This window comes from Ranitomeya imitator, chromosome 1 (genome assembly GCF_032444005.1).
Source record: "Ranitomeya imitator isolate aRanImi1 chromosome 1, aRanImi1.pri, whole genome shotgun sequence".
Lineage (NCBI taxonomy): Eukaryota > Metazoa > Chordata > Amphibia > Anura > Dendrobatidae > Ranitomeya > Ranitomeya imitator.
In genome coordinates, this window is record NC_091282.1 from 293,513,653 (window position 1) to 293,539,544 (window position 25,892).

The window sequence follows — 25,892 nt, forward strand, 5'->3', positions numbered from 1 at the left end:
CTGTACCGGCACTGCAGATCCTGGTCCTGTGATCACGGCAGCCCCATCTGTACCGGCGCTGGAGATCCTGGTCCTGGAGATCCTGGTCCTGTGATCACGGCAGCCCCATCTGTACCGGCGCTGGAGATCCTGGTCCTGTGATCACGGCAGCTCCAACTGTACCGGCGCTGGAGATCCTGGTCCTGTGATCACAGCAGCCCCATCTGTACCGGCGCTGTAGATCCTGGTCCTGTGATCACGGCAGCCCCATCTGTACCGACACTGCAGATCCTGGTCCTGTGATCACGGCAGCCCCATCTGTACCGGCACTGCAGATCCTGGTCCTGTGATCACGGCAGCCCCATCTGTACCGGCGCTGGAGATCCTGGTCCTGGAGATCCTGGTCCTGTGATCACGGCAGCCCCATCTCTACCGGCACTGCAGATCCTGGTCATGTGATCACGGCAGCCCATCTGTACCGGCGCTGGAGATCCTGGTCCTGTGATCACGGCAGCCCATCTGTACCGGCGCTGGAGATCCTGGTCCTGTGATCACGGCAGCCCCATCTGTACCGGCGCTGGAGATCCTGGTCCTGTGATCACGGCAGCCCATCTGTACCGGCGCTGGAGATCCTGGTCCTGTGATCACGGCAGCCCCATCTGTACCGGCGCTGGAGATCCTAGTCCTGTGATCATGGCAGCCCCATCTGTACCGGCGCTGGAGATCCTGGTCCTGTGATCACGGCAGTCCCATCTATACCGGCCCATCTGTACCGGCACTGAAGCCTAGCGACATGACACCTGCCCACAATAGGAAGAGTTGCTATTTTTCGTTCTCCAATCTGGAGATCTGCACTGAACTGGATCTTCTGGTGACTTATTTGGGAGCAGCAGCACCCCATAAATTACTGCTGCTCACTGCAATGCACCTTTTTTTAACCCGTCGCCCTTTTTCTGGGAAGATTATTTCTACCTCAAGTATCAGCCATCTGTTTACGGGCCAATTACAAAGAGAGGGCGGAGAAGTGACGGTTCGGAATATCCGCTCTGCCACACTGCGCCGGCAGTGACCCGCACCCGGCGACGATCAGCACTAGACAGCGCTCTGCACTTCCACATTACTACTCCTCTATGCCGGCCGGTTGTAAGAGTCCCAAGATGGCTACCGCTGCACTTCCGGTCCGTCACTTCCGGCTTGTAGTAGCGTTAGGACACGGCCGGAAGTGGTGAAGCAGTTAGCTTCTGAGCTGTTAGTTTGGTTGGTGTCTGAAGCTGAGCACGGTGTGAAGATGGGGAAGAGACAGCACCAGAAGGATAAGATGTGAGTGCGGCGCCCACTGCTGGAGCATGAGTGTACTGGTCCCCTCCCGTGTGGTCCCTGTCTGGCAGCAGAGTGCCCTGCTATTGGCAGTGTGTTTGGATCTGACCCAGCATCCCACACCAGTGTGAACAGGACCTATATGTGTCAGGGCCTGTGCACATTGTGCCTACAGAAGCTATTATGGCGGCCATACACACTGATGACTTGTTCCCTCCTCTGTGGATATGGCAGCTATCGCTGCTGGGAAGACTGGCGACATGATATTGGAGTGTGGGGGAATTTTTGGCTGTTCCTCCAGAAGAACATAGGTCGGACACTGATGTTGGAGGAGAGGCCGTAGCTCCCAATCTCTCCTGTGGTTCCTCCCAAACAGGTTTGATGGGGCTGAGGTCCGAGCTCTGTGCGGCCGCTCCTGTTGGTCCTCACCATACCTTTATGGATGATGCTTTCTCCGCTGGGGCACAGTTCTGCTGGAACACAAAAGACCCTTCCACAAAATGTTCTCACAAATGTCTTGTTGATGACCCCTGCGGCCAGTCAGCCCTGGCTTCACTCTCCACACTTATAGATCAAAACATCTGGAGGAAACGAGAGCAGCAGCTCTGTCCTCCTCCGGATGTATGTGAGTTGTCTGAAGGCGAGAAGAGTGAAGCCAGCACTGATTGGCTGCAGGGATCACATGACATAAAAATTTGCACTAAATAAAAAGTTCCATAGCTCTGGGACCATACAATGGATTTACGAAAAATATAATGAAGAGCAGCAGGAATAAAATAAGAACAAAAATTGGTGACTTTTAACCTCCTGACAGGTCCTCTTTAATTGTGAGCATCATACAATGGGCCTGATTCATTAAGACCAGCGTCATTCACAGTGGTTTTGAAGAAGGGGCATGCCGGAGTCGGAGGCTAACTGATAAGAAGACGCCAGATATCAAATAATTTAACCTCGGCTCCGAATTGTGGCTACGTTTTGCTACCTTTTACACCAGAATTGTGGTGCGGAAGCTTTGAACCATCGGGTCCAATATGTTAGAAAAATCTCCGGTACAGTGCTAGTCTACAACCAGCTTTAGACAGCTGCCAGTGTTCTTAAAGGTCTGATAAAGCAATCAGGTCTGATAAAGCAATTAACTAGCAGATATGGGGTTAATCTGCAGGTTAATAGCATTACGAAGGTTCCTGGCACCCCGGACAAAATTAACTTTATTTTTCCTGGGAGCCGCCGGCTTTCAGTCGTACAGGCAAGCCTGGAGCAATTATAGTAACTGCTCACAGCACTGAGTGGCAGCTCTAAGCACGCTTGGCACAGACTGACAGCTGGTTGAGCAGTGCATCAGTACAGACCTGGCTGTGAGTCCGTGTCTAGGTGTGCTTATAGCCACCGCTCTCCGCTCTGTGAGTCATAGATGCATGACTGAAAGCCGGCGGCTTGTGGGAGAAATATAGTTAATTTTTAGGAATGAGTAAACGTGCTCAGACAAAGTGTTATCTGAGCATGCTCGGGTGCTAACCGAGTGTCTTTGGCGTGCTCAAAACAAATATGTTCAAGTCCCCGCGGCTGCACTGCACATTGTCTTCTGCAAGCTTGAAAAACTTGTTAGCACACGAGCATGCTCAGATAACACCTTATCTGAGCATGCTCTCTCATCACGATATCATTTTCTACCAAGTGCCACATTTTCAGTACTGCGGCCAGGCACCTTCATAACTCTAACCAGCGGGTTAGTAGCGTTATCAGACCTGAAAGGTTGCATTTAAAATCTTTAACTTTTGGGACAAAAAAGGGAAATAATTGGTTGGATTATTTTTTTTATTTGTTCTATGCTTGATACTGTGTGCTACTGATTTTTCCAAATGTGTAAAGGGTATATCCAGGAGCTTATGCTAACCAAAAAAATGCACTTAAGCACTAACACTTATTTGCAACTTGCCTGTTGTGCCCGATGCCGTTTTCCCCCGGCACAGAGCGGTGGCAGACAATTCCTGCCGGGGATTCCGCTGTCTCTGTTGACATGATGGAGTGGGAATTCTGACGTCATTCTGGTTGACAGCCGGCTCCACCAATTAGGCAGTGGGCATCCGGCTGTCAATCAGAACAACGTCTGAAGTCCTGTCCCGTCGACAGAGCGAAGCAGAAAGGAATCCTCCACTCCGTAGGCATGACATCAGCAGAGGTTTCTGAATCCCTGGCAGGAGCAGTCTGTGAGCGCTCCGTGTCAAGGAAGAGCGGCGTCGTGCACAACAGTCAGGTAAGTTGCAATTAGCTGCCTGTTAGTGCTTTGGGATATTTTTTGTTTTTTATAAAGTTTTATACTAGCCAACCTGTATGTGGTACGTCTCACTGGGGTACTGCCTTTTGATAATTTATTTGAATATTTTTCTTAGCCATTTTTCACTTTGTGCTCATTTCATCTTCTGGGGAGTCCATATTGTATTTTACTGTAGGAGCGTTGAGTAGTATGGTCGTAATTGAAGAGATCCTGTATAGCCAAGTGTCGCTTATTGATTGATAGAGAATTGTTTAGCCTCCTGATTTTTTTTTTTTTTTTTTTTTTTACGGCATTGCTATGATTTAGGACAGATCCTGATAGGTTGTTTGCTCTCAGTTATGGATTATTTTTTCTTTAATAGGTACATCACATGTGCAGAGTACACAAACTTTTATGGAGGAAAAAAAGCAGGTATGATCTTTCTGGGACAGTGAAAGCAACTTTCTCTCTACAGGTGTAAAATTAATATTTATAGGGCTATATTCATTTTTGCATTTGCACCTGTTATCTACTTTTTGGTGTTTTTTTTTTTTGTCTGTTTTTGATTTGCACCAAATTCTTCTTTTAATTTTTGTTGGCGGTTTTTTTTTTTTTAGTCTATTTTATGTGTTTGCCCGTTGTTGTTTTTTTTTTTTTTTAATATGTTTATCATTGTGGTAAATCAATTGCCAACATTGTATTTTGTAAATGTACTCCTGTCACCCCTAGAATGCACACTTGTAAATTTTAGGACATTTTGCTCTTAGGAGGCACAAAGAAAAGCGAAAGACAAAAATTATTTGATTTTGTGCAAAATTCACAAAGCGCGTGCAACATTTAGTAACATAGTTAGTAAGGCCGAAAAAAGACATTTGTCCATCCAGTTCAGCCTATATTCCATCATAATAAATACCCAGATCTACGTCCTTCTACAGAACCTAATAATTGTATGATACAATATTGTTCTGCTCCAGGAAGACATCCAGGCCTCTCTTGAACCCCTCGACTGAGTTCACCACCTCCTCAGGCAAGCAATTCCAGATTCTCACTGCCCTAACAGTAAAGAATCCTCTTCTATGTTGGTGGAAAAACCTTCTCTCCTCCAGACGCAAAGAATGCCCCCTTGTGCCCGTCACCTTCCTTGGTATAAACAGATCCTCAGCGAGATATTTGTATTGTCCCCTTATATACTTATACATGGTTATTAGATCGCCCCTCAGTCGTCTTTTTTCTAGACTAAATAATCCTAATTTCGCTAATCTATCTGGGTATTGTAGTTCTCCCATCCCCTTTATTAATTTTCTTGCCCTCCTTTGTACTCTCTCTAGTTCCATTATATCCTTCCTGAGCACCGGTGCCCAAAACTGGACACAGTACTCCATGTGCGGTCTAACTAGGGATTTGTACAGAGGCAGTATAATGCTCTCATCATGTGTATCCAGACCTCTTTTAATGCACCCCATGATCCTGTTTGCCTTGGCAGCTGCTGCCTGGCACTGGCTGCTCCAGGTAAGTTTATCATTAACTAGGATCCCCAAGTCCTTCTCCCTGTCAGATTTACCCAGTGGTTTCCCGTTCAGTGTGTAATGGTGATATTGATTCCCTCTTCCCATGTGTATAACCTTACATTTATCATTGTTAAACCTCATCTGCCACCTTTCAGCCCAAGTTTCCAACTTATCCAGATCCATCTGTAGCAGAATACTATCTTCTCTTGTATTAACTGCTTTACATAGTTTTGTATCATCTGCAAATATCGATATTTTACTGTGTAAACCTTCTACCAGATCATTAATGAATATGTTGAAGAGAACAGGTCCCAATACTGACCCCTGCGGTACCCCACTGGTCACAGCGACCCAGTTAGAGACTATACCATTTATAACCACCCTCTGCTTTCTATCACTAAGCCAGTTACTAACCCATTTACACACATTATCCCCCAGACCAAGCATTCTCATTTTGTGTACCAACCTCTTGTGCGGCACGGTATCAAACGCTTTGGAAAAATCGAGATATACCACGTCCAATGACTCACCGTGGTCCAGTCTATAGCTTACCTCTTCATAAAAACTGATTAGATTGGTTTGACAGGAGCGATTTCTCATAAACCCATGCTGATATGGAGTTAAACAGTTATTCTCATTGAGATAATCCAGAATAACATCCCTCAGAAACCCTTCAAATATTTTACCAACAATAGAGGTTAGACTTACTGGCCTATAATTTCCAGGTTCACTTTTAGAGCCCTTTTTGAATATTGGCACCACATTTGCTATGCGCCAGTCCTGCGGAACAGACCCTGTCGCTATAGAGTCACTAAAAATAAGAAATAATGGTTTATCTATTACATTACTTAGTTCTCTTAGTACTCGTGGGTGTATGCCATCCGGACCCGGAGATTTATCTATTTTAATCTTATTTAGCCGGTTTCGCACCTCTTCTTGGGTTAGATTGGTGACCCTTAATATAGGGTTTTCATTGTTTCTTGGGATTTCACCTAGCATTTCATTTTCCACCGTGAATACCGTGGAGAAGAAGGTGTTTAATATGTTAGCTTTTTCCTCGTCATCTACAACCATTCTTTCCTCACTATTTTTTAAGGGGCCTACATTTTCAGTTTTTATTCTTTTACTATTGATATAGTTGAAGAACAGTTTGGGATTAGTTTTACTCTCCTTAGCAATGTGCTTCTCTGTTTCCTTTTTGGCAGCTTTAATTAGTTTTTTAGATAAAGTATTTTTCTCCCTATAGTTTTTTAGAGCTTCAATGGTGCCATCCTGCTTTAGTAGTGCAAATGCTTTCTTTTTACTGTTAATTGCCTGTCTTACTTCTTTGTTTAGCCACATTGGGTTTTTCCTATTTCTAGTCCTTTTATTCCCACAAGGTATAAACCGCTTACACTGCCTATTTAGGATGTTCTTAAACATTTCCCATTTATTATCTGTATTCTCATTTCTGAGGATATTGTCCCAGTCTACCAGATTAAGGGCATCTCTAAGCTGTTCAAACTTTGCCTTCCTAAAGTTCAATGTTTTTGTGACTCCCTGACAAGTCCCCCTAGTGAAAGACAGGTGAAACTGCACAATATTGTGGTCGCTATTTCCTAAATGCCCAACCACCTGCAGATTTGTTATTCTGTCAGGTCTATTAGATAGTATTAGGTCTAAAAGTGCTGCTCCTCTGGTTGGATTCTGCACCAATTGTGAAAGATAATTTTTCTTGGTTATTAGCAGAAACCTGTTGCCTTTAGATAGATGTTGCCTTTAGAATATTTAGAGATATTGGCACACAAAAAAAAAGTCAAAGAATTTCACCAAAAAAATTTCTTAAGGTGAATTGGTCCTATAGTCTCCACACTTGGCCATGGTTACAAAAGTCTAATTTGTACATTTGACTGCTTAAGATGGTAATAGCAATGAGATACAGATACATGTTACAGATTTTCTTTTTCGTTGAACAGATATTCCCAAGTCGAACTTCAGACGCTTACCATTTGATCACTGCAGGTTTGTTATTTCTGACTTCTGATTAAACAGCGTTTGGAATCATCTACTATATAATTGTCTAAGGGTCACTTCCGTCTGTCCTTCTGTCACGGTTATTCATTCGCTGATTGGTCTCGCCAGCTGCCTGTCATGGCTGCCGCTATTAACCCTGTGTGTCCCCAACTTTTTACTATTGATGCTGCCTATGCAGTAAAAAATGTAATGTTAAAAATAATAAAAAATAAACCTGCTATACTCACCCTCTGTAGTTCGCTGAGCCGCTCCCGTCGGCCGTCATCTTCAGCGGCAGTTTCCGGTGGCAAAGATGGTATGGCAGAAGGACCTGCCATGACGTCACGGTCATGTGACCGCGACGTCATCACAGGCCCTGCGCGACAAGGACCTGCCATGACATCACGGTCATGTGACCGCGACGTCATCACAGGCCCTGCGCGCCTGCGCTAGAAAGACCTGCCATGACGTCACGGTCATGTGACCGCGACGTCATCACAGGTCCTGCGCTCTGATACCAACCCTGGGACCACAAGCTGCCGTGGACTACAAGGGGCCTTTGGAAAGGTGAGTATATGTTTATTTTTTATTTTTTCACCTGTGACAAACCTGGCTGGGCAATATACTACGTGACTGGCCAATATACTATGTGGCTCTGTGCTGTATACTACGTCACTGGGCAATATACTACGTCACTGGGCAATATACTACGTAACTGGCCAATATACTATGTGGCTCTGTGCTCTATACTATGTCGCTGTGCGATATACTACGTGGCTGGGCAATATACTACGTGAACATGCATATTCTAGAATACCCGATGCGTTAGAATCGGGCCACCATCTAGTTTAGTTATATTGCGCCAAGTCTTAAACATTCCTCCACCCAATTGCTTCCACAGCTCCGATGCCAACTATGGCGCTGGTTTACTAAAATTGTTTTATTTTACACCTAGAAAGTATTAAAATGCAACACATTTATTAAAAAGACTTGTGCTGAATGATAAGTTAGTTGCATCTGTAGGTAGTCTAGTCTACTTTCACACCACCTCTTCGGGGCTTATTTTGGTCAACTATTTTATATCCGGGATCCCGTGCACCACTCCTTCAGGCTGGGGCACTGTTGGGACAACCTCCATTGAATTGCCAAATATTCCAGTTAAATATCCAAGGCATATTCCTCAATAAAACAGGATTTTTGCTTGCTTACCATAAAATCTGTTTCTCGGAGCCTTCATTGGGCGCAGGAAACCATAGGTGTATGCTGCTGCCACGAGGATGCTGACACTATGCAAATAAAAAATTTAGCTCCTCCTGCGCAATGTACACCCCACCGACAGGAAGTAGGATATTCAGTTAGTGAGAAAGCAGTAGGAGAAGCAACATGTAAAAGAGAAAGAAAACTCAAACTTTAACAATATAATACAATAAACAGAGCTGTTCAACTTGGGAGGGTGCTGTGTCCCCCAATGAAGGCTCCGAGAAACAGATTTTACGGTATTCAACCAAAAATCCTGTTTTCTCTATTGCTTCATTGGGGGACACAGGAAACCATGGGATGTCCCGAAGCAGTCCCTGGGGCGGGAACAGCAGTCAACTCCAGTCAGATCAGAGAAACTCACCACCGTCGCCTGCAAGTTCTTTCTACCTAAGTCGGCATACGCCGAAGCCGGGCATGGACTCTGAAAAAAAAAATGTTTTCTTTAGTTTTTGCGAACATGTGGCGGACCGATCATTGCTCTGTAGAAGTGCAGGGCGAAGGTCCAATGCGAAATACCAGGAGGCGCCCACTGCCCGGGTAGAGTGCGCCTTAAACCCGGAAGAAGGAGCTCAGCTCTGACCTGTGTGATGCAGCGATGTCCTTGCTGTGCAGTGAATAGGCAGTGACCCATATAAAGTTCAAATAAAGTCTTGTTTATTTTGTAACATACTCACAAACCAAAAACATAAGCAACAAGTCCTTCAGTATGCAGCCGGGAAAAGTAAAGACAGTCCACAATCCGTTGCCGTGGACTTATTACACCACTGTGTACGCTGGGGTGTCAGGCTTTTAGGCTCTGCCTGGCCCGTGTTGCTCCACACGGAAGGAGCTCCTCATAAGCCTCCTGCTAGGCCTGACTCCCAGACCAGACTGACACACACAAACTCTCTTGCAGGGTTTTTTTTTCTTTCCTCCAGATTCTATGGCCATGAGCCACTATAAGATCTGGGCTGGAGGAAAAGGACCGGCCCCACTACCTTCCTGCAGTCCGTTTCAAAATAAAAGCCCATACCGGGTTTTCCTGAATAATTTCTGGGACAAATAACTTGACCCAGTTCACACTCACTTTTATTCTTCCCTGTGTCTCACAGGCAAACCTGCTGTGAGCACAGGGCACTCCAGCGGATCTAATATGCTTCTAAGCACATCCTGGGGGATACATAGCGACCCTCGCATATGACATCGGTCACTGCCTCACACCTGGTAAACCTAAAAATTGCTGACCGGATTTAGCGAGAATTTGTTGACCTGGAGGCCGGAGGGCCTCTCTACTCTGAGCCCGTATACTCAAAAGGGGGAGGGGCAACCTAGCTGGATAGGCGCACGTCACCCTGGCCAGGTAGCCTGATGAGAACACTACGAAGGATGAGTCCGAGCCAGACGAAAGGAAGGGGATCACAAATGATGGACAGAGCCATGGAGAACCTTGGCAAGGTAAGGGAAGAGCACTGAACCTGTGATCCACAGAATGTGCAAACCTGCTGCCACAGACTCTGCGAGACTCTGGGAGTGGTTGAGAGCACGAAGGGAAAGCTATAAAATGAAAATGGACCCGCCCCTCGCAAAAAAGCAGGAATCTCCGATGTCTTGAAGAAAAGAGGACCTGGATAAAGGCTTCCATAGGACAAAGGAAAACACATGTGGTTACCAGGAAGCAATTACTGAACGAAGAGATTTCATCCTGAAAGACAAGGATGGACTCCTCCGTTAGATCCCGTTGAGTCACGCTCTGAGGAAGAAAAAAAAAACACCAGGAGAACGACGAGGCTTAGTCTGAGGAAGAACAGAGCTTGTCCCTCCTGTGACCTCCTTAATAATTTGGTTCAACTTGGAGCCAAACCGACGGGAACCCTGGAAAGACAAGTTGATGAGGAACTTCTATGAGGATAAGTTCGCTTGCCACGCCTTAAATGAAATGGTCCTTCGGATTGCCACGATATATTGCTGGATGTCCAAGTAGCACCTGCAGCGGCATCCGAGGAGGCGGATACCATGTACTTCCCTGCAGGAGTAAATTGGTCCGTGAGGACAGCCATTTCCTCCGATCGGACTCCAGAAAGAAAGCCCAGATGTAGCTGCTTAGCCCATGCGTCTATAAACTTTGCTGCCCAGGTGGAGACAAAGGCAGGGCACAATGTAACGGTGGACACTTCTTGGTTGACCTTGCCAAGAACTATTATTCCGCCGTTGGTATCCTTAAGAGATGCTCTCTCTGCGAGAGGAGGACTGTATTGGTGGAAAATCTGGAAACCGGAGGGTCCATAGACGGAGAAGTGGTCCAGTTCACAGTGAGCTCAGGAAAGGGGGAAAATAGGAAACCGAGACGCTTCCCTCTTTGGAAACGGCTGGACTAAGGATTCTGAGAAAATGACAAGGAAATACCATTAAATTGAATTGACAAGGAAAGACTTGAGTAGGGTACTGTGAACCTGCTAGAGAGGAAAATGCTGAAGACGTACTGAAGGGGACCTCGGGTGGAACCCTGGATCTCAACCCAGCGATGTAGGCCCTGTTACATGAACAAAACGGCTCAGAAAAGGAGAACCGTTTGAAGAGACAACCTCTTGCCCGTCTAATCATATAGAACGTAAACTACCGGACGACTCCGCAGACTCAGATCAATCAGGAAGCTAATCTTAAGCGTACAGGGATGAAGATGGTTATAAGGGACTATGGAAAATGTTGACTAGATGGGCATTGGGAGGCACAATAGAATATGAGCAGTCGAAGGAGGAGAGTCCATGGAAAACCTAGACAGTTGGCCCTAGGAAAGAGTACATAGGCCCCCGAAGAAAACTTGACTGACAAAAGGAAGATCCTTCCCTATGACGACATGGGAGAACCTATCCATCCCGGACCCTCTGGAACGGGGAGAGGACTGTAGTGTGTGGATCTACTTACCTAAGTATAAGACACCACACAAACGAGGATAACGGTGAAAAAGATACAAATCCTGCTGAAGGAACGTGTTATCACAAAACTCTTCATTGGATCCAGGCCTGGAGCAGCCTTCTACAGGTCCTGCTCAAAAAATTAGCATATAGTGTTAAATTTCATTATTTACCATAATGTAATGATTACAATTAAACTTTCATATATTATAGATTCATTATCCACCAACTGAAATTTGTCAGGTCTTTTATTGTTTTAATACTGATGATTTTGGCATACAACTCCTGATAACCCAAAAAACCTGTCTCAATAAATTAGCATATTTCACCCATCCAATCAAATAAAAGTGTTTTCTAATAACAAACAAAAAAACCAACAAATAATAATGTTCAGTTATGCACTCAATACTTGGTCGGGAATCCTTTGGCAGAAATGACTGCTTCAATGCGGCGTGGCATGGAGGCAATCAGCCTATGACACTGCTGAGATGTTATGGAGGCCCAGGATGCTTCAATAGCGGCCTTAAGCTCATCCAGAGTGTTGGGTCTTGCGTCTCTCAACTTTCTCTTCACAATATCCCACAGATTCTCTATGGGGTTCAGGTCAGGAGAGTTGGCAGGCCAATTGAGCACAGTAATACCATGGTCAGTAAACCATTTACCAGTGGTTTTGGCACTGTGAGCAGGTGCCAGGTCGTGCTCAAAAATGAAATCTTCATCTCCATAAAGCATTTCAGCCGATGGAAGCATGAAGTGCTCCAAAATCTCCTGATAGCTAGCTGCATTGACCCTGCCCTTGATGAAACACAGTGGACCAACACCAGCAGCTGACATGGCACCCCACACCATCACTGACTGTGGGTACTTGACACTGGACTTCAGGCATTTTGGCATTTCCTTCTCCCCAGTCTTCCTCCAGACTCTGGCACCTTGATTTCCGAATGACATGCAAAATTTGCTTTCATCAGAAAAAAGTACTTGGGACCACTTAGCAACAGTCCAGTGCTGCTTCTCTGTAGCTCAAAATTGGCTTTACCTGGGGAATGCGGCACCTGTAGCCCATTTCATGCACACGCCTGTGCACGGTGGCTCTGGATGTTTCCACACCAGACTCAGTCCACTGCTTCCTCAGGTTCCCCAAGGTCTGGAATCGGTCCTTCTCCACAATCTTCCTCAGGGTCCGGTCTCCTCTTCTCGTTGTACAGCGTTTTCTGCCACATTGTTTCCTTCCAACAGACTTACCATTGAGGTGCCTTGATACAGCACTCTGGGAACAGCCTATTTGTTGAGAAATTTCTTTCTGGGTCTTACCCTCTTGCTTGAGGGTGTCAATGATGGCCTTCTTGACATCTGTCAGGTCGCTAGTCTTACCCATGATGGGGGTTTTGAGTAATGAACCAGGCAGGGAGTTTATAAATGCCTCAGGTATCTTTTGCATGTGTTTAGAGTTAATTAGTTGATTCAGAAGATTAGGGTAATAGGTCGTTTAGAGAACCTTTTCTTGATATGCTAATTTATTGAGACAGGTTTTTTGGGTTATCAGGAGTTGTATGCCAAAATCATCAGTATTAAAACAATAAAAGACCTGACAAATTTCAGTTGGTGGATAATGAATCTATAATATATGAAAGTTTAATTGTAATCATTACATTATGGTAAATAATGAAATTTAACACTATATGCTAATTTTTTTGAGAAGGACCTGTACACTGGACGATGCTTGTGCAGAGTAATATCCAATTCCTGTCCAAGGAGGGAGAATTCATTCCTGCACAGTCGGCAATAAAATCCCGGAGCTGCACGAGGCTTTATCCAGTGTCTGTAAGATAGAAGAGGCAAGTACTGACAAATGAATAGGGAGCTCTGGTATTGAGGTAGCTTAAACACCCCTAGGATTGTTCACTGCACTATCATGAGAGTCAAGATATCATATGGGCTCTGACTCCGTAAGAGACAGCCAGAACGTATAAACTGTAAATCATTTATGATAGGAGTAACGCACTGGATAGTGCAGATAGCCTGAGGACAGCACTGTAACTGACCTACTGGATAGTTAGTGGTAGTGCGTGGCTGAAGAAAAAACCGCGACCATCCGGTACCTGACACCAGCGTGTCCGACCTACCTGAAAGTGGACTGGCCACTTATGCTGCCGCTGAAATCCACCCTGTGGTACGTGGTAGAATTTCTGTTTAGCTGTTAATAGACTACAGATGTTATTGGCCATGAAACACGCGGCAGAAGGTGCACCTCTGACTCACCTGAAAGCAGACTGTAACCGCTGCAGCAGCCAACCAGAAGTGATGAATACTGGGCACCAGTCTCTGAGTGGTGACTAGAGGGGAGCCTAGGCAGATGCTACAAAAGACCCTGAGGTACGTGATAGAGGACGTTTCTGACTCACCTGACTCTGGGGCAGAAGAGCAGGACCAATGCAGCAATCGACCTCGGGCACGTCTAAACCACTGGAAAGACGGTAGGAATTGACTAAATGAGTCTGGAAGATGACGCATCAAAACCTGGATAGCGGATAGAGTACTACTGCAATCGAGGAGCGTGAAGGAGAGTGCGTCTGACTTACCTGAATACAGTGCAGAACGCCAGTACCACTGCAGCGGTCAATCCAAGACGCGTCTGATTTGGTGAAAATGCAACAGTTTCAAAATACCGTACTGTACCTGGAAGGTGGTGCGTGTGAAACCTGGATGGCGGATAGAGTGCTGCTATGATCAGCTCTCCGTATCCTGCGACTGAATCAGCATGGAGAGAACCCTGTAGAAGGGTATCGCAGAGAGCAGAATCTGTGTTGCGGTCTAGGTCTGGGTACCTGACGGCATTGGGCAGAATAACAATCTCATGTGTAGTAAGCCGCACCACGAAGCCTGTCCTAATCTGTCTTCTCTCCTGAGGGAAGAACAGTAGGTGTGGAATCAGAGGGAGACTAAACTCTACTTTCTGTTGTGCACTTGGGTTCAGACCCTTGGGCCTGCGATTTGTGTTCATCTTCTTTGTCCACTGAGCCATAGCAGGCCATGCTGAAGAATACAGACTTTACCCAGGTGGAGGTTGGTCCCAACACTACAGTAGTGAAGGGGAAGGAGCAGCTCCCCTCTGTGCTATATGCAAGAGCTCTAGAATCATTGTTTAGAGTAATAGCTGAACCTTGTGTTCTGACCAACATGAGGCGAATGGAGGTGTGGTTGATTAATAAGCGTTGTGAGAGAGACCTACCTTCCGTATTTTCCTCCACATGAGGCAGACAGGACCAATGCTGCTCGGCGTCCGAAGAGATGATGCACACCAGGGATTGTGCAGTCCAGACTTGTTTATTTTGTAGATCTGGACATACAGCGTATAACTGGTAATACAGTACTTTCTCCAGAAATGCAGGTGTAGACAAGGTACAGTATGATATAGCACCAAGTATAACTGCAAGTGTGAGCAGCAAGAGAGAGTGTGATCGAAAGACTGATGCCTTCCTAAGCCCGGTTCAAGAACATGTCCTCTCACAACAAAAAGTAAACAGAAAATGGCTGCCAGAGGAAGAGAAGGCTTGACCCCTGAACCGGAAGTGAAAGACATGCCCATAAGAATAAATGAATAACAAGCTGCCATATGGAAAAAGGCCATTGGGTGGCAGCAGAGTAAAATATAACATATAAATAGCATGAAGATGCATAAAACTAAAGAACACAACTTACACAGAAGAGCACACCTTGCTCTGCTGAAACCAAGGCACAGAAGTGTAATAGGGGAAAAACACAACAGCAGTGTGATGTAGTGGAAAACGTGCAATTCAAACATTCTTCAGCAAACAGCATACGGCAGGATTTATAATGCCCATCTCCCTGTGGAGGGTGCAGAGCAGGCAGTGATACAAATGAGGGCAGCGTGGGGTGCACTGCCATACCCAATGCTGCTGACTGCACGACTCGAGAGCACTTAATGCACCAGTGATTGCACGGCTGAAGAGCACTTAATGCACCAGTGATTGCACGGCTGAAGAGCACATAATACACCGGTGACTGCATTTTTCTGCTCTAGAGCATTTATTACTCCAGTCACTGCACTGCTGAAGAGCATTTATTACCCCAGTCACTGCACTGCTCTAGAGCAGATATTACGCCAGCACCGTTGGATTGATGGCTTCTCTCACCCTTGAGCCTACAGATAGTGCTGTCCCTCGGCTTTATTTCGCTGTGCCTGGCTTGTGCATTAGCAGGTGCCAAAAGGTGAGAGAAAAGATAGAGGTAATTCTGCAGCGCAGCTACTCACAGTAGTTGTCCTGTTTTCAGCTTCCAGGCTGTAGGACAGCTGGAAGAGGAAGGTCCCACAGGAAAGGTACTATTTGGTCCCAGGAGGTGGAAAATGGCGGCCGTGAGAGGATGCCCTGGCTCTGGAGGGTAAAACGGGGATGCACGCTGAAAATCCCCACTCTGTTCAAGGAGACTGACATGCCTGGAAGAGGGGCAGAGCCAAGCGACGGGTTCAGGAGGCTAAAGATGGCGCCGACTCCGAGGCAGCGAGATGAAGCCGGGGGGGGGGGGGGGGGGCTATAACAGGCCGGGTGTGCCAAGCTACACAGGCCAGGAGGAACTGAGCAACAGCGGGAAAAAAGCCAACCTGAAGAGCAGGAAGATGGGGGCGGAGCCAGCGCTGCAGCTAGGCCCGAGTGAAGCCGGGACCTAGATTACTGCTGGTAACTACTGCAGCATTGGGGAGCGGCACAGAGGATCTAAAAACACCGCAAAAGAATGCCTGGAGCCCCCAATACCCACAAAATTTAAGGGGGGAAAGGTCCCTAATGCCCAACTGCAGCTAGGCCCGGGAGAAGCTGGGACCTAGATTACTTCTGATGACCGCCGGAGCATGGGGGAGCTGCGTGGTCACTATTAAAATAAAGGAAAAATTGGTCTTTCTTCTTTGATCTTCTTATCTTCTTTCTTTCTTCACCACACCTGGGAGGAGAGAGAGAAAGTACCTCCCCATCCAAGAAAGGTCGGACGTCCGATAATCCAGCATTGTTGTGGGACATCTGCGTCTCCTCAAACCGACAGGCTCTGGTAGGCGAGTGGGTGGGAGACGGGGGCAGGACCGACAATCCGATCACCTCAAAACACTTTTGGGTTAGGGGCTGGGGTCCTGCCTACTAGACGTATGAGGATACGGGGTGGCAGTACACGCCGTACTCATAGTCTCTTTGTGGGAGTACAGTAGTGACCGTTCACACTGTATCCCTCCGTGGTACCTGAAAAGGAACGACGCGCACTGAGGTAGATATGGGCCTAGTGAAAGACCCGTGTCCACCTCCTACTGACACTAAGCTAAGCTGAACATCCTACTTCCTGTTGGTGGGGTGTACACTGCAGAGGAGGAGCTAACCTTTTTATTTGCATAGTGTCAGCCTCCTAGTGGCAGCAGCATACACCTATGGTTCCTGTGTCCCCCAATGAAGCGATAGATAAACTTCTTCTTTATTAATCACAACACATACTTTTCGGCTATAAACTGCCTTTTTCAAGCCATGTCAAAACAAGTAAGACATGCAGTGCTCATTATTGTGCGCGATCAATGGGCCGCACCCATCGATCCCACCTCTGTCATCATAGAAACACTAGAGGACCAAAACCATTATCAAAAGTTACAATCATGTAAAATCAGAGATGATCATATTATCAAGAGGACAACATAATTATCGCCATCGCTATAATTGTCCAGTACACCACCGATGATCCAGGAATAGGTTCTTTATTAATATTGTTTCACTCTGCTGTCATAGCAATTAGACCTAGCCATACAACTAGTCATACACCATTGTTGGTAGCAAATCCCTAAATATCACAGTTATAAAGCTGTCCAGATGAATGGGGTGACAAGTAATAAACCTCATTCTGATGGAAAACACGTGGAGGAGGTGGCCGTACACTGGGGTGTAGCATCAGGACACAGATCAGGAGTGATATGACTCAGTCTGTGGTCCACGATGGTGTAATCGCTGTGATGGTCACATACCATTCCCATAACCAGCATCCTCACAGCGTAAAAGCATGTTATGAAGGCATCGGCAAGAAGTACAAAAGGCTGCCTCTTTGTGGCAAGGTCATCAGTGTGCGGGTCACGGGTCCAGATTTCTCATTTTTGGGGGTGAACGGCTTTGTTTAACAATTCTCCCCAAAAAGTGTTATTGCCACCTTAGACATTTATGAAATATCCTCAGCATGTCATAAGTGTCAAGATGATGGCAATGGAGTTGGGGTTCTATCTTCAAAATGGTGTTCCACTTATCTATGTACGGCCTGGCATCTGTGATGGGAGTGCTTCTTTAACTCCTTCACGACTTATGATGGGTATATGTGCGTCATATGTCATGTCTCCCCCTTTGATGCGGGCTCTGGCACTGAGCCTGCATGTTTTCCGGCACATGACAGCTGATTTGATCAGCTGTCATGTGACCCTAAGAGGCGCACGTGGAATAGCAATCCACCAGCAGCTGCTGCTGTCAATCTTTCACAGCATCATTTAACATGCTCACGCTGGAAGTGTCACTAACCCCACCCATCGGCGCCCTTTTCACATCTGCTATGAGCGCCGCCCTGTGGCTGGCATTTATAGCTTATGAGCTGAAGCCCTGCTATGTGTAGCACAAGCGATCAGAAGAATGTATATGATGTTCGTCCTTCGTTTTCGAAGATGACCATGACTTCAGGGTTAGAAGAGAATTAATAGTTATGGGTCCGGAGGTGGCTGATGAGTCCAATCCGGGCCCTGAAGGTTCGCCCACATACTTGACATACGAAAGCAGATGTGGTCAGTACACCAGCTTCTGCTTGTGCCTTGCGTACAGCACGCTTTCTTTTTGCGTCACAGATTTTCCTATCTTCAGCTGCACGTGCTCCTGAGGTGATCCTGCCCCGCCAACCTGGACGATCCAGGGCAAGCTCTTCCCATTCATTGGTGTTGACTTCCAGGTTTTTGAGAGACACCTTAAGGCAGTCTTTATAGCGCTTCTTCTGCCCCCCAACTGCTCGCTTTCCTTGGCACAGTTGTCCATACAGCAGTTGTTTCGGTAGTCGGCTGTCCGGCATTCGGACCACATGTCCAGCCCACCTGGCTTGGACTTTCAGCAGGAGAGTGTAAACGCTGCAGAGCCCAGTTTTTTTCCAGAATTGCCGTGTCTGGGACATTGTCTTGCCACCTGATGTGGAGGAGTCTGCGGAGGCAACTCATGTGGAAATGATTAAGTTGTTTAGCATGCCGGCTGTACACTGTCCAGGTCTCGCTAGCATAGAGAAGTGTGGTGAGGACCACCGCGCAGTAGACCTTCAGCTTGGTGGTAAGGCTGAGTCCCCTTCGTTCCCAGACGTTCTTACGCAGTCTCCCGAAGGCGGCACTGGCTTTGGCGATTCTGTTGTTAACCTCAGCGTCTATGGTTACTTCACGGGAAAGTGTGCTGCCTAAGTAGGTGAAGTTATCGACTGCTTTGAGGTTTTGCTCCTTCACCGTGATACATGGCTCCTTGTACAGTTTTCCTGGAGCCGGTTGATACATAACTTCGGTTTTTCTAATGTTGATCTCGAGACCAAAACTGTCGCAGGCTTGCGAAAAACTGTCCATTTCATGCTGCATCTGCTGTTCCGTGCTAGCGTTAAGTGCACAGTCATCAGCAAATAATAATTCACGGATAAGTCTCATGCACTTTCGTAACCGCCTTCAGGCGTTTTGGGTTGAATAGCTTGCCATCAGTCCTGTACCTAACCTGGATTCCGTCTTCACAGTTGTTAAAGGCATCACTTAACATTGCAGAGAACAGCATACTGAACAGGGTTGGAGCCAGCACACAGCCTTGTTTTACGCCATTTGTTACTGGCAAAGCCTCAGATACGTCTCCATCATTCAGAACCTTCACCATCATGCCATCATGGAACTGCCGGATGACTGAGATGAACTTGCTCGGGCAGCCAAATTTTGCCATGATCTTCCACAGGCCATCTCTACTGACTGTGTCAAAAGCCTTGGTTAAATCAACAAAATTTACATAAAGGTCACGGTGTTGCTCCTGGCACTTTTCCTGAAGTTGACGTGCTGAAAAGACCATATCTACTGTTCCACGTTTAGCACGGAAACCACACTGGCTTTCGGGTAACAGTCCTTGCTCAAGGTGATGTAAAAGGCGGTTGAGCAAGACACGAGCCAATATCTTGCCTGCAGTGGACAGAAGGGAGATGCCTCGATGGTTGTCACAAGATTGGCGATTTCCCTTCCTCTTGTATATGTGAATTATGCTGGCATCTTTCATCTGTTGTGGAACCTGTTCCTTTGTCCACATATATTGGAATAGTTTGGTCACCGTTTGCATCAGAACAGGGCCGCCAGATTTATATACCTCAGCAGGTATAGCATCATTTCCGGGTGCTTTTCCACAAGAAATTTGTTTTACTGCTTTCCTGACTTCATCTCCACATGGAAGAACATCAAGCTCCTTGTTGATTTCTACCTGGGGCAGGCGAGCAATAGCCTCATCATTGATATTGGCAGGGCAATTAAGAATATTATTAAAATGCTCAGCCCACCGTTCCAGAATTTGTTTCCTTTCTGTCAGCAGCTTAGTTCCATCTGCGTTAAGCAGAGATGAAGAGCTTGATGACTGGGGTCCATATACAGCTTTGAGCGCATCGTAGAAGCGTTTCTGGTCATGGGTATCTGCATAGCCCTGAATTTCGTCGGCCTTCTTGCTAAACCAGATATCCTGCATCTCGCGTAGCTTGATTTGTACCTTTCTTTTTATGTTGGTAAAGGCACCTTTCTTAGCTAACGATGTAGGGTCATTTTGGTACACCTTATACCGCTGATGTTTCTCTTCTAGGAGTGTCTTTATTTCCTCGTCGTTTTCATCGAACCAGTCTTGATCATTTCTGGTTGCTGATCCAAGATGCTCCAGAGCAGTATTATAAATAGCATCTCTCAGAATTGTCCACTGTTCCTCAACGCCAATCTCCTCTGCCTGTAGTATATTTAACAGTCTGCCATCAAGGTCATTGGCAAATTCCCTTGCAATTCTTTTATTTTGCAGCTTATAGATATTCAGCCTCTTTGTCGTTTTCTGCCCTTGGGGTCTCCTCGCAGGCAGGATGCGGAGCCTGCACTTAGATACAATGAGGCGATGGTCAGTCCAGCAGTCTGCACCACACATGGCCTTCGTCACTCTAAAGTCCATCTCATCCCTTTTCCTGGCAATGATGTAATCAATGAGATGCCAATGCCTCGAGCGTGGGTGCATCCATGATGTCTTCTTGCGGGTGGGTAGGTGGAATAAAGTGTTGGTGATGACAAGGTCATGTGTGGCACACATCTTGAGGAGCAGCAGGCCATTACTGTTACACTTGCCAGTGCCGTATCTCCCAATGACCCCTTCCCAGTTTTGATGGTCTGTTCCCACTCTGGCATTAAAGTCTCCAAGTATGATGAGCTTGTCTGCCTGTGGGATTGCTGAAATAAGTGTGTCAAGTTCATCATAGAACTTATCTTTAATGTCATCTGGATTAGTCATCGTGGGAGCATAGGCACTGATCAGAGTCGCGCGTTTCTTGTTTATAAGTGGGAGCTGAAATGTCATCAGACGGTCGTTGATGCCCTCCGGAAGCCAGGTAAGTTTACGAGCAAGATGAGTTTTGATAGCAAATCCCACGCCTGCTTCTCGTTTTTCAGTGCTGCCTCGACCGCTCCAGAAGAATGTATATCCACCACCATGCTCTGTCAATTGACCCTTGTCTGCCAGGCGTGTTTCGCTGAGAGCTGCTATATCAACCTTGTAACGAGCTAGCTCCCGAGCAACCAATGCCGTTCTTCTCTCTGGTCTGTCTGCCTTGGTATTATCCAGCAGAGTTCTCACATTCCATGTGCCAAGGTTGAGTACCATCATTTTCTTTTTCTTTATTGTGTGTCGACCAGCTGCGGTAGGCTAGCCAGGTGAAATGAAGCAGACTGTTTGAGGCACCTTTTCTAGCCCCTTCCTCGATTGAGGTGAGCAGAGTGATCCTGAACAGGACTGCTCAGACACCCAGGAGGCTGCCGAACTCCACTGCTGCTTCGGTCCAGTAGAGGGCGACCATATGGCCTGGGCCGCCTGTGTGCAGGTTCGCGACTACAGCTTCCAGTGACTCCACACCTGCTGCTTTGCCACTCTCCCATCGCCACAGGACTTTTTGTTACACAGTGGTTGAAGTCATGACTTGCGCTTGACTTGGATTAAAGTGAGGAGGAGTTGATACATATATTTGGTATCTCCTCATTCAGAAATGTCCGATCTAGCAAAATACAAAAATAATTTATCCGATCAGTAAACGGCGTTACAGGAAAAAATATCAGAACACCCGGTATCTGCAAACTTGTAATGACCTGAAAAATCAGTTTTAGTATTTAGTGAACATGGAACAAAAATAAAAATTTGTGGAATTGCACTTGTTTTGCAATTTCATTGTACATGGATTTTTTTTTCTGTTTTCCAGTGCATTATATGATAAAATCAATGGTGTTGTTCAAAAGTACAACTCGTCCCACAAAAATCTAACTATAACAAGGCCATATTAAGAGAAAAATAGAAAAGTTATGGCTCTGGGAAGAAGGGGAGCAAAAAACAAAACAAAAAAAAACAGAAAATGGCCTGGGGGCGAAAGGGTTAATGTGGTGGAAGCAGGGCTAGGCGCAGTGCAGAAAATCTTAGTCCTAGCCCCTTAGTGACAGAGCCAATTTGGTACTTAATGACCAGGCCAATTTTTGCAATTCTGAGCACTGTCACTTTGAGGTTATAACTCTGGAACGCTTCAACGGATCCCGCTGATTCTGAGATTGTTTTTTCGTGACATATTGTACTTCATGTTAGTGGTAACATTTCTTCGATATTACTTGCGATTATTTATGAAAAAAACGGAAATATGGCGAAAAATTTTTAAAATTTTGCAATTTTCAAACTTTATATTTTTATGCCCCTAAATCAGAGAGATATGTCATGAAAAATAGTTAATAAATAACATTTCCCACATGTCTACTTTACATCAGCACAATTTTGGAAACAAAATTTTTTTTTGTTAGGGAGTTATAAGGGTTAAAAGTTGACCAGCAATTTCTCATTTTTACAACACCATTTTTTTTTAGGGACCACATCACATTTGAAGTCATTTTGAGGGGTCTATATGATAGAAAATAATGAAGTGTGACACCATTCTAAAAACTACACCCTTCAAGGTTCTCAAAACCACATTCAAGAAGTTTATTAACCCTTTACGTGCTTCACTGGAACTGAAACAATGTGGAAGGAAAAAATGAACATTTAACTTTTTTTTGCAAACATCTTAATTCAGATCCATTTTTTTTATTTTCACAAGTGTAAAAACAGAAATGTAACCATAAATTTTGTTATGCAATTTCTCCTGAATACGCCAATACCCCATATGTGGGGGTAAACCACTTTTTGGGCGCACCGCAGAACTTAGAAGTGAAGGAGCGCCGTTTGACTTTTTCAATGCAGAATTGGCTGGAATTGAGATCGGACGCCATGTCACGTTTAGAGAGCCCCTGATGTGCCTAAACAGTGGAAACTCCCCACAAGTGACACCATTTTGGAAACTAGACCCCTTAAGGAACTTATCTAGATGTGTGGTGAGCACTTTGAACCCCCAAGTGCTTCACAGAAGTTTATAACGTAGAGCCGTGAAAATAAAAAATCACTTTTGTTTACACAAAAATGATCTTTTTGCCCACAAATTTTTATTTTCACAAGGGTAACAGGAGAAATTAGACCACTAAAGTTGTGCATTTTCTCCTGAGTACGTCGATACCCAATATGTGGGGGTAAACCACTGTTTGGGCGCACCGCAGAGCTTGGAAGAGAAGGAGTGCCGTTTTACTTTTTCAATGTAGAATTGGCTGGAATTGAGATCGGACGCCATGTCGCGTTTGGAGAGCCCCTGATGTACCTAACCAGTAGAAACCCTCCACAAGTGACCCCATTTTGGAAACTAGACCCCCCAAGGAACTTATCTAGATGTGTGGTGAGAATTTTGAATGCCCAAGTGCTTCACAGAAGTTTAGAATGCAGAGTCGTGAAAATAAAAAATATTTTTTTTTTCACAAAAAAGATATTGTAGCCCCCAAGTTTTTATTTTCACAAGGGTAACAAGAGAAATTGGACCCCAGAAGTTGTTGTCCAATTTATCCCGAGTACGCTGATGCCCCATATGTGGGGGTAACCCACTGTTTGGGCGCACGGCAGAGCTCAGAAGGGAGGGAGCACCATTTGACTTTTTGAGCGCAAAATTGGCTGTCGTGTTTGGAGACCCCCTGATGTACCTAAACAGTGGAAACCCCCCAATTCTAGCTCCAACCCTAACCCCAACACACCCCTAACCTTAACCCTAATCCCAAGCCTAACCCTAATCCCAAGCGTAACCCTAATGCCAACCCTAACCCTAATACCGACCCTAATCCAAACCCTAACCCCAACTCTAACCCTAACTTTAGCCCCAACCCTAGCCCTAACTTTAGCCCCAACCCTAACCCTAGCCCTAAGGCTACTTTCACACTTGCGTCGTTTGGCATCCGTCGCAATCCGTCGTTTTGGACAAGAAACGGATCCTGCAAATGTGCCCGCAGGATGCGTTTTTTGCCCATAGACTTGTATTGCCGACGGATCGTGACGGATGGCCACACGTCGCGTCCGTCGTGCACTGGATCAGTTGTGTTTTGGCGGACTGTCGGCACAAAAAAACGTTCAATGAAACGTTTTTTTGTACGTCGTATCCGCCATTTCTGACCGCGCATGCGTGGCCGTAACTCCGCCCCCTCCTCCCCAGGACATAGATTGGGCAGCGGATGCGTTGAAAAACTACAGCTGCTGCCCACGTTGTGCACAATTTTCACAATGTGCGTCGGTATGTCGGGCCGACGCATTGCGACGGCCCCGTACCGACGTAAGTGTGAAAGAAGCCTAACCCTAAATTTAGCCCCAACCCTAACCCTAAATTTAGCCCCAACCCTAGCCCTACCCCTAACCCTACCCCTAACCCTAATTTTAGCCCCAACTGCTGTTCTCCTGCCGGCCGGCAGATGGAGACAGATGGTGGGCGCACTGCGCATGCGCCCGCCATTTTCTTCTGCCGGCGGCCAGGAGGAGCAGCAAGAGGATCCAGGGACACAGGTGAGTATTGTATTGTGCGATCACATCAGAGGACAGAGAATTACACTTTCCTTTTTTTTATATTTTTATTTTTTTGCGGTCGCCGGTAAACAGTTAATTACCGGCGATCGCAAAACAGGGGTCGGTTTACCGACCCCGATCATGCTCTTTGGGGTCTCGGCTACCCCCGGCAGACGAGACCCCAAAGATTCTCGCGGGGGCGGGCACACTGCGCCCGCCATTTTGAAGATGGCGGCGCCCACCGGGAGCCACGAGGAGCATCGGGGGAGCTAGGTGAGTATTGGGGGGCCACCTGGGACCCCTTTTCTCTGTCCTCCGATGTGCGATCACATCGGAGGACAGAGAAATTAAAAAGAGATCGCGTTTTTTTTTTTTTTTTGCGATCGCCGGTAAACGGTTAATTACCGGCGATCGCAAATGCGGTTAAAAACCCCCCCCGAATCATGTTCTCTGGGGTCTCGGCTACCCCCAGCAGCCGAGACCCCGGAGAAAACCGGCCTCTGGGGGGCGCTATTCACTTTTTCCACAACGCCGTTAATTAACGGCGCTGTGGTTTAAGTACCCTTAGCGGCCGCCGTTAAAAGGCGTATCGGCGGTCGCTAAGGGGCTAGTGACATGATCATCACTTAATCTGAACAGAGGCTTATTATTTTTCTACATGAACAAATGCTGGTTACCATATTTTTCGGATTATAAGGTGCACTTTTTTCCCCAAAATTTTTGGGGAAAAATGGGGGTGCGTCTTATAGTCGAAATATACTTACAAGTAGTGTGGTGGCAGGAGGAGTCGGGCGATTCTGCAGTGGTCTGACGCTTCAGGGCGATGATCACACTCCCTTCCCAGACTGATGCGGCAGGTTCGGCCATGCTCTGTGGTGCGGGGGACTCCGCCTGCATTTTGTGAAAGGAAAGGCCAGAGACCCCCCTACATCCATTACTGCGATGCGGTGGCCTCCGGGAAAATGGCCTCCGGGAGCGGCGCATGAATAGATTGAGATCTCGTCTCCTGATCTTGGCAACGAAATCGCATCCCGAGATCCCTGCACCAGAAACCTCAATCGGAGCATACGCCGCCCCTGACGACCATTTTATCCGGAAGCCACCACATCGCAGTAACGGATGTGCGGGGGGGGGGGCGGCAGTGTTTCCAGGCATTCACAAAATGCCAGCAGAGCTCCCTGCACCACCCAGCACTGCTGCTCCAGCCTGGGATGGGATTCCCTAGAGGCCACCGCATCACAGCAATGGATGTGCGGGGGCTCTGGGCTTTCGGAAAATGTCGGCGGAGCCCCTGCACCACGAGCACCGTTGTCCCTGCCACACCAGTCTGGGATGGGAGTCACATCGACGGACCACCAAACACCTCCTGTGACCACGCTCCACCAAGGCTACCGACTTCACCCCTCCCCAACCCCCCCTCCCCCCCGTTGGTAAGCTGAATTCGGACTGTAAGATGGACTCTCATTTGACACATTAATTTTTTTTTCCCCTATTTTCCTTC

At 46.6% G+C, this 25,892-nt stretch overlaps 1 protein-coding gene across 1 annotated transcript in view; it reads left to right on the plus strand.

The window, feature by feature from the left end:
- Window positions 1-1,170: 1,170 nt before the first annotated feature.
- Window positions 1,171-25,892, plus strand: part of PPIL2 (peptidylprolyl isomerase like 2) — an 85,574-nt gene continuing 60,852 nt past the window's right edge. Inside the window, exons 1-3 of the mRNA XM_069756580.1 lie at window positions 1,171-1,299; window positions 3,933-3,982; window positions 7,014-7,059. Coding sequence (XP_069612681.1) covers window positions 1,268-1,299; window positions 3,933-3,982; window positions 7,014-7,059 — 128 coding nt within the window. The 5' untranslated portion in view covers window positions 1,171-1,267. The remainder of the gene's footprint in view (window positions 1,300-3,932; window positions 3,983-7,013; window positions 7,060-25,892) is intronic.